Here is a 10000-nt window from a genome sequence, read left to right on the forward strand (position 1 = left end):
AACTTGAGGAGCCACTCAGTTTGGCTAGCTCAGGATGCTCAATCCCTTTCATTTCAAGGAAAGTCCGGATTTCGTTCAGGCAAGCCGCAAAACGGCTAAGCACCTTCCCTCTTGACAACCAACGCACATTGCTGTGCAAAAGCAGACCGTGATAGTTATTTCCAACTTCATCCAGCAGTGTTTTAAACTGGCGACCATTCAAGGCTCGGGCAACAATAAAATTCATCACACGAATGACCAGCGACATCACTTCGCCAAGCTGCCCATCACCCAACTGAGCACAAAGTGCCTCCTGGTGTAGAATGCAATGGAAACATAGGATGGGTCTATTTTCATGTTCATGGAGAAGCGCCACAAATCCTTTGTTTTTCTCCACCATACACGGAGCACCATCAGTACACACTGAGATAAGTTTATCCATAGATAGATTTTTTTTCTTGAGCGAACTCCATGAAAGACTTGAATACTCACCTCTTGTGGACCCTTTTATTGGCAGAACAGCAAGACTTTCTTCGCGCAGTGTATCACCAGCAGCATATCTTGCAATCACACTGAACTGCGACAAATTGCTTATGTCTGTTGACTCATCCAAAGCCAGGGAAAAGAACGGCGCTGTATTTATGTCCTTCACTTGCGTTTCCTCCACTTGGTTTGCCATCATGATGGTACGATCATGAACAGCTCTTGCCGACAGAGGCATGTCTTGTATCCGTTTGATTATCTTGTCTTTGTTCAGAAGATCATCAAAAAGTTCATTGGCTACATCCAGCATGAACGTTTTAGCATACTCGCCATCTGTGAATGGTTTTCCGTTCCTCACTATTGCTAAAGATCCAGCAAAGCTGGCGGAATTATAGTCACCTTGCCGGGTCCATACGCGGAGTTGCTGCTGGCTGGCTTGCACCCTGCTCAGTAGCTCTTGGCACACTTTCTTTCTGCTGTCTCCCACAGGGTATTTTGATGCAAAGGTAGCATGGCATGTGTCGAAGTGCCGCTTTATATTCGACCGTTTCATCGATGCAATTTTGTCATTGCAAATTAGACACACCACAGAACCTGCTCTCTCCACAAAGGCGAATTCTTCAGCCCATTCGTCCTGAAATGTACGATACTCCTCATCTTTTTTTCTTTTCGCCATCTTCTTCGTCGAAGGGTTAGCTTAGAGAGAGAGAGAGAGAGAGAGAGAGAGAGAGAGAGAGAGAGAGAGAGAGAGAGAGAGAGAGAGAGAGAGAGAGAGAGAGAGAGAGAGAGAGAGAGAGAGAGAGAGAGAGAGAGAGAGAGAGAGAGAGAGAGAGAGAGAGAGAGAGAGAGAGAGAGAGAGAGAGAGAGAGAGAGAGAGAGAGAGAGAGAGAGAGAGAGAGAGAGAGAGAGAATGTTGACCCAACTGGGGCTTGGCAAATAGTGAGTCTGGCTGGCCTGCGCACGGGCTTATATACTCGAGAGGTGCGGCGCGGCTGGCCGACTCTGGGATGCTGTTTCCTCAGCGGTGGCGCGTGATTGGAGGAACCGAAATCAAGAGTCACCTCAGCGGTGGCGCGTGATTGGTCGAGATGAATTCCGTGACGCGTCTCGGCGGCGGCACGTCATTAGAGGAACCGAAATCACTCGTCGCCTCGGCCGCATGACTGGACGAAACAAAAACCGCTTCAGCCAATTCGGAGGCGTTTTTTCTTCTCTCCTTCTGGCAAGTTCAGCCCTGCACGTGAATGAAGCACGACACCATTCAAACTATAGGTAAAGCTTCCGCGAGAAATATTGGGCTTTCAAAGTTTCAAACTCCAATTTTATCTGCGAGCCAGATGCAATCATCAAAAGAGTCACACCTGGCTCGCGAGCCACACGTTCCCGACCCCTGCTCTAGAGTCTAGACTAAAGAAAGTCGTGCCACTTTTGTCTGTCTTTTGCCAACTGCCTGATCGCCTTTCAGGTGGTTGCTAACTCCCTCAGCTCCTTTGCCACCACAATTATTTGCAGAACATCAGAGCCCACCTACCACCCCTCCCCCATTCCTGTTACAGTGACGATAGACCGTAGATATGTAAACTTGTCGACATCCCATATGGTCAAGTCACTGCACATGACAGCATTGTCTGATGTATGTAGCTGTAGATCCCATGACCTGTGTTTTGTTGCTTCTCCTTGAGTCAAGTTACTTTCTCTTGCATAGTTTGCTTGGTATCTGATAGCAAACATACGTCATCTACAAAGCTGAGCTTCTCCAGGTGATCACCTTGACACCCAGTTGATTCCATACCTGCTACGTTTTGTAGTCCTTATTATCTCGTCCAATACAAGTGGAGATAGCAAGCATTCCTGTCAAACTTCTGTTATGACTTTAAATTCTGGCAACTTCTTTCCAGACTGTATTTGTATCCATTGCATATAAAGTTAGTAAGAACGTAAATGCAATTAGTAAGAAAATAATTTTTAAAAATCGGATATAAACCAAGAGATTGATTGAGAGCTGCTAACTGCACGTAGAAGTAGAGAGTTCATAGAACACCTTACCCCACACAGTCTTGAGAAAAAGAACATGGGAAGAATCTTTTCAACTCTTACTTTGTGTTTCTGAGCACAATCTATGTTTCCTATGAGCCGTAATTTTGTCTGAATCTCGATACAAGAAACACTCCAATATCGCGGGGGTTAGGTTCTTGGAAAATTCTGCAATGGTTAAAACGCAATCATGGATACTAAGGGCCAATGGGAAGAGTGGGGGCTCGGTTTTTGCACAATGTCATAAACTTTGTCTTTTTTTTTTGTATACATTGGTCGAGGCTTGTATGAGAGCTAAAACACAACGCACATCAAGGGGGGGGGCATGAGAAAAGAGGGGCGGGAGAGGGAAGGACAAAACAGTCGGGAACAGAGACATTAGGAGATCTGTGGAAGGGAGAGGGATGGGGCGGGGAACATGGGGTATACAAGATGGACATTACAGGGACTTTCAAGAAGGAATGCAGGGAATTCGAAGGAGGTGGGTTTGGGGTGGATTAATGGGGGTAGAAAAGATCGAGGATTTGGATGGGGGAAGATAAGAGGTGGTGGTGAACAGCTGTTTTGAAGGCATTAAGGTAGAGTGGGATCGAAGAAAGTGAGGGAGTTTATTCCAAAGGTGGGGAAAAAGAGGAATGAAAGAATGAAGGTGAGCAGTGATTCATGATTTTGGTAGTTTTAAAAGGAGGGGGTTGTTGGTGGACCTTGAGTGCCCTGCGGAAATATGGTGGGGTGACATCTCACAGACAGAGCGGGGGGAGGAAAGAAAGACAGAAAATGCCTTGGTTTCCACAGAAAATGCCTTTCTAACAGAAAGACCACTGACCTGCCTGCGGTGAGAAAGTGAGAGGCACAAAGACTCATTCTCATCACGGGAGATACAAATGATCCAAAATGCCTTGGTTTCCACAGCATGAAGCCGAGAAAGGCGAGAGGCAAGAGCACCAACTCAGAGGGGAGAGCAGCACTCAATCAGGCTGCGGACAAAAGCTTTAAAGCTTTGTATGTGGTCAGGAGCTCAGATGGGCTGAGGAAGGACTTTGCATGACGGAGGATTCCCATTTGGCGACTAGCTGATTTTGGCACAATTAATTTTGTCCATAGTTTTACGTTTGGGCGCCATTATTAACCATTTTGTGTCTACGAGATGATACAGGATCTCTGTATGTTCTTTCCTGTTCGAGGACAATTCATTATTAAATGTAGCTTCGTTCCCGTATGCTTCTCTGATTACTACAATGAACGGTGTGCGAGAAACAAGAAAAGGCTCGTAATGGGAGGGAATCGTACATGTGGATGCAGCTTGGGCTCGATTATATTAACTGTTGTGTGTGTCCTAGATCTTCCAGGATCTCCATTTGTCATTTCGTGTTCTATGACGATTCATTATTAAATTTAGCTTTGTTCCCCTATGCTGGTCTGATTACTACAATTAACGGTGCGTGAGAAAGAAGAAAAAGCTTGTAATGAGAGGTAATCATACACATGGACGCAAACAATGACTCATCTCAGCTCAAAGACTGCGATTGGCCCAAATTAAACACCGTGATAATGAAATCGGAACACAATAGGTTGCCCAGGATTGGTAGAAACCTGTGATATTGGAGGGTTTTACTGTATTCCCCAATGCTGAGAGTGTGAGCGGCACATTTGATTGGTCGAGATGGCGTAAAGTGGCGTAATAATTTTGTCCATATACTGCAAGATGGAAGGGTTTTTTGGAAGTGACAAGAAGACGATATGTGTTCCACAGTGTCCCAAGTATATCATTCAATTTAAATAAAATAAAGGTTTTGAAGGATGTAGAAAAAAAAGATTCAGACGTTTACTGCTGTTGATGTACCGTCTATTACACCACCTTATGTAACACGTTACATGAGTTATTCGTGCCTGTTGTTTGTGTCCTTTATGACGGCCTTAAAAAGTGTTTCCTGTTTGGATAGATTTTCAATTTTGTATGCCTGCCAGACAGGCAAATAGAGTAAAGCATTTACCCTACTCCTCTGTGTGCATGCACGATCGGGACAAGATTCCGTACAATTTGCCAAATTCAGAGCCAAAGTGCTGCTGAACTTCAGGTTCGTGTTCCGTTTCATGATCCAATTTGTGTTCTGCAGTGTTCAAAATATGAAATTTTAAAAATGAAATCAAGTAAATACAATGCAGGTGGTCCTGTTGGTCAGGATCATTGCAGAAAGTGATGGTGAGGCACATGGGTCAATGGCTCCATAACTGCAGCCCGTGGCCGCTGATTGCATCACTTCCTAGGGGTGCGGCTGTGCCGCTGATGCAGTGCTCGATATTATCACTACACAGGTATTCATTTTGCTGACCTTGGAATGATGACAGGCTGAGTCAATCCCACCTGGTGTTAATACAGTGGAAAACAGGGGCTCAAATTCAAGACCCTAAGATCATAAGCTGGCCAAGTTAACCCTGAAGCCAACACCAGGCTTAGTTAAGAGGTGATATTGGGATAACTTTCTAGTTCAACCTCTGCAGGGAATCTACTCTGCGCTGATGATGACCAGCCATCATTGTTCACATGCAGCACGTGGCTGTGGGTTAGTATCAGTTCTCGCAGGGGGCGCTGCAGTGCTGCTGATGCAGTTCCTCCTGCAGGCTAGAGAAGAGATTTTGAAACTAGTCAGGGAGCTGGAGTTAGCTCGCCTACTCTTTGCAAACGACACCACAAGATTTTAATTATATCTACCAACTAATGCTGGCAGATACAAGGGACGGCACACACAATAATACCTCACCCTGCACGTGAAACACCAGGGTGGCAGTTTACAACTGGATCCAGATTAAAACCCAAGCAAAATTATTCAGAGGTGAGTGTGCACCTCCAGACCACCCTGCCAGCCACCATGATGACCAGTGGTCCCCAAAAGTAAAACGTTTATGGTATGATCATACACCCTGTGGGATAGGATGTGCTTTTTTTTTATATGACCATATGATGAAGAGCTTTTCACTGAGAGCGAAGTTGCATGTGAATGGGTTTGACAAGCTTTGTTTCAAGGTGTACTTTGATCATGGAGCTGAAATGCACATCCCTAGGTTTGTGAATAATCACCTCCGCCACCGAAGGAGGAGGAGGTTATGTTTTCACCCCTTTCTGTCTGTTTGTTTGTTTGTGTGCAGGACATCTCAAAAAGTTGTGGACGGATCCGGACGAAATTTTGCGGACAGGTTGTGTGTGTAAAAGGACGAACCGAATAGGTTTTTGTGAAGATCCAGATCTGGATCTGGCTACTCGAATTTTTTAAAGAGATTCTTCACCATTGAAAGAGAGGGCCAAAAACGATATAGTCCTGTATTTCATGATATTTCAAAAATGTATTGGGTGCGATATGTTCTCGTGGATCAGGCATTACATGGCGGAGGCATGCGCTCTACCCACTGCCCTTCTAGTTTATTTATGTTCCTTTGTTACTGTATAATGTTTTTCAAAAAAAAATTTTCTCTAAAGAAGGCATCCGTCAACAGATATGATGACCAGTGAAGCGAGAAATGCATCCCTGCACTCACCTTATTGAATTTCAAGTGAGAACAAATGATTGTTTCAACACTTCCAATGCTGACAATCCAAATTCATCTGCAATTTAAAGTGTAGTAACCGGCAATTCGCCAAAATTACCTGCTCAACACGTTTAATGTTTTCCTGAAGACAGCAGTTGGTTGTATGTGAGAAAGAGCAGGATCGCTCACTGATCTATGGCCATTTTTTGAAGTCACTGAAGCATTTAAGCACAACTACATCAAATAGACACATCAACACATTGTGCAGACGATCTCCTGTGAATATAGCTGGTTTGATATTCGCCTTCAGAAGGAACTTAATGATACACCTTCTTTTCACAGAACACATCATTCTGTTGGCTGCAATCTTTCTTTTTACTCAGAATACTTTTTCAAGTTCCTGTAATACTTGCTCAGACTAAACAGTATCATTGCACAAACTTTCAGCATTGAACAATTGTGTTTTTTTTACATTTTTCAGAATAAAAAGGGCCAGGGCAGTAATGAAACTATGTGCATGTGTGTGCGAGCACGCGCGCACACACACACACACACACACACACACACACACACACACACACACACACACACACACACACACACACACACACACACACACACACTACAATTCTATATAATAATAATAATAATAATAATAATAATAGGGGATTTCTACAATGGCGACTCTTCATGTTCGATATAATTAACATTTTGAGCATGACAACTTAACCCACACTGAACAATGAAATTAACTGAGCAGTGGAAGGTGTTCCATGTTCAGGGAAATATTACATTCAGGATGTAGCTTTTACCTTGCCTGCAAGGCACTTCGCCGTCCAAATGTGTTCTTGACAGGCAGCTGACGCTCGTTGAGTTCCAGGCTGGCAGTGAATCGATCATCCAAGCTAACCATCTCCTCATGTGCAAGTGTACCAGCTTTCGGAGTCATTCCTGGGGTTATAAAGATGAGTTTGGCATTTACCTCAAAAAATGGTACCCCCCCCCCCCCGGAAAGAAAAAACAACAAACAAAGCATAAAGCCAAAATTCATTCACAACTTCAGAATTTGTTGAATACAAATGAGCTAGAAGCTTTTTGTTTTGGTCCCATGGCATTCAACAGGGGTTATTTCAGCTCATAAATGGGGATACAGCACTTCACACAATATATTTTATTTAAGATGTGTGGATGACATCCATGCTTGAATGTGTCCGATACCATCAGATATTGGAAGTTGAGCAGAATCAAGATCATTTAATACGTGGATGTAAGACTTCCTTGGAATGCCGAGCCTTGTTTGTTAAAAGACGGGAGAATAGCTCAGCTGGTTGCGAGCTCACATTTCAGCTGCCAAGTCATACACTTGTTCTCCTGTGGAGTCGATTCCGGCTTAAAACATTGCCGCCTGGTACCGTGCCCTGAAGGGTGCGCCACATCTCCGGATCATGCTGCACCTCGAATGGGAATGGAGAGCCGTCTCGTCCGTCTACATTTAATTGAGGTTGTGTGTGGATTTTAAAAATCCTTGGAATCTCAAAAAGGAGGCCAAATTAAATTCCTTGGAATTATTTGCGAGAGGAAATTGGATGAGGATGCCAATTTAAGTTGAGTTAGTAGAGGTAATTGGGTAGGTATATATAGGAGATAAGTAAATTGATTAAATTAATGGGATGAGGCCACAGCATGAACAAAGGGGAAAAATGTCCGCCACCTTTGTTTATGTTTTGAGCTTTAAGGTGATTGCAATATCTTTTGTTAGCCAGAAGAGGGCACAGATGTCAACCAAAGCACAACTTCAGAAGAAATAAAATTAATTACAAGGTATTTCTACTTTCTAACAAGGTAATTTTTGTGTATCATTCAATTGGGCTAACAGAACAGGATAAGGATACACTGAAAAAAGGAATCAAACAAATGTGACCCAAATCTAACATGATGTTCAACAGTAAATATCTCTCGGCCAAGAAATGAAATGGAACATAAATTTGTGAAAAAAATTATCTGATGAGATGGGATACTTTGACACCCACACCACATTCATTAGCATCGAGGTGTTGCTTGATCAGCCAGTTTTTATCCAACCCACACGTCTACCTGTACAAATCAAAACAATCCCGTTGTCATTGCAAAACTCCAATGACAGGAAATATATATTCAAAGCGGAGAGAGATTAAGGAAGATTTCATGTTTATAGGAGATTGCCAAAATGGTTATGGCCTTGGTTTGAGCCGACATCACCGACATGCAAACTATTACCAGAGTTGCCTCGCCGCAAGTGCTTCTGGCTCTGTCCTCGGATCACGAGAATGAAGACAAGCAAGAGGATAAGAATGAGGCCGCTCAGTGCAACAACCACCAGGAACCACCACTCGTCATAGAATGCTGAGTCCGTAAACACTGCTCAAAACACACACACACACACACACACACACACACACACACACACACACACACACACACACACACACACACACACACACACACACACACACACACACACACAATGACTCAAAATATTATTATACTTGCACTTGCACAGCAGCTGCAGTACAATATCACAACACAACAGCAGAATTTTTCACTTGAGTGGAATTGATTATTCAGATTAGAGAACAGCACGTGTAGATCTCTAATAAATTATAAATGATTGAACATTTTAAAGGTTTTTTTTAAGGATGGTATTTATTTTTTTAAGCTTGCTGTCCATTCTAATGTATATATTCGGGTGAAAAGCATAATGCAAGATCCTTTCAGAAAGTCCAGAAGGAGCCTCCATTTTGGATTCATCTTGAAATCTTACAATTGAATGACTGATTGGAATTTAAAAAAAATGCCAAACTGTACATTTTTCTTGTCGAAGCAATTTCCATTTTCGAGAATGCTCAGGTACAACTTTGTTGTCCTGCATTATTTTATTATATGTATCTTAATGCCCTTTTACATAATTTATGTACAAGTTACTCTTGACTATATACTGTGTGTGTGTGTGTGTGTGTGTGTGTGTGTGTGTGTGTGTATATATATATATATATATATATATATGTATATATATATATATATATATATATATATATATATATATATATATATATATATATATATCTATATGTGTGTGTATGTATGATTGATCCCTCACACACTCCTCTAGCCCAAGTTGCTGCACAAAGCAACCCAAAAAGACTTACACAAGATAAGTGCTAACGCTGTTTCGAACCCTTCCCAGAGTTCCTCAACAACTATAAAGCTGTACACACATAGTACACACATGAGAATCCCAATGCTACACACCCCCAAAGCTATCGGACTGGTTTCATCACTTCCTGGCAAATCATCAGGGATAGCGAAGACAGAAATGCATAACAATGAGGCTCCCAAGTGTATATGTATGTATGTATGTATATATATATATATATATATATATATATATATATATATATATATATATATATATATATATATATGTACATGTCCAAAGATTTGCAGCTCAGGATTCATCTTTGTAAAAGAAAGTAGCAGCACACAAAGCAATAAAAGAATTCAAATTTAAATTATTTATTTGAAGCCTGACGTTTCAAGAACAAACTATTTCTCTTCCTCAGAGGCGTTGAGAGTGCTGTGGTTGTTACACCGTTAAGTTCCGTTGGGGACAGTTCACATCATGGATTTGTCCAAGTGCGAGCCAATCACAAGGCTTCCTTGGAATTGAATGACTCTGCTGTTCGTGTTGACGTTGCAGTCGATTGTGTAGTGCTTTGTATGTGGGATGCAAGTCGATGTGTCGGTTCCCAACAGAACACTGTTCCGAAAGTAGCATCAAGAGACACCACTGATAAGTCTGGAGACAAGTATGTCAACGCTCACAATGGATTGAGTCACTTCAATGACATAGGTCAGAGCAGTAACTGCCCAATGATAGTTCCTGTATGGTTATTGCACTGTAACAAGCCAGAAGTTGAAAGGTTGGTACATGCATTACTCG

At 42.4% G+C, this 10000-nt stretch overlaps 1 protein-coding gene across 4 annotated transcripts in view; it reads right to left on the minus strand.

Moving 5' to 3' along the window:
- The window catches only part of LOC147022221 (protein sidekick-2-like), a 676300-nt gene that overhangs the window by 24324 nt on the left and 641976 nt on the right, over positions 1 to 10000 (minus strand). For 3 of the 4 annotated variants that reach the window (XM_085892916.1, XM_085892914.1, XM_085892917.1), the window contains 2 exons: positions 8278 to 8421; positions 6834 to 6972 (listed from right to left, as the gene is read on the minus strand). In XM_085892916.1, coding sequence (XP_085749042.1) covers positions 6834 to 6972; positions 8278 to 8421 — 283 coding nt within the window. The remainder of the gene's footprint in view (positions 1 to 6833; positions 6973 to 8277; positions 8422 to 10000) is intronic. The other variant, XM_085892915.1, reaches the window with a different exon arrangement.

This window comes from Eptatretus burgeri, chromosome 8, assembly GCF_056783735.1.
Source record: "Eptatretus burgeri isolate ZD-2024b chromosome 8, Ebu_testis_v1, whole genome shotgun sequence".
NCBI classification, from domain to species: Eukaryota; Metazoa; Chordata; class Myxini; order Myxiniformes; family Myxinidae; genus Eptatretus; species Eptatretus burgeri.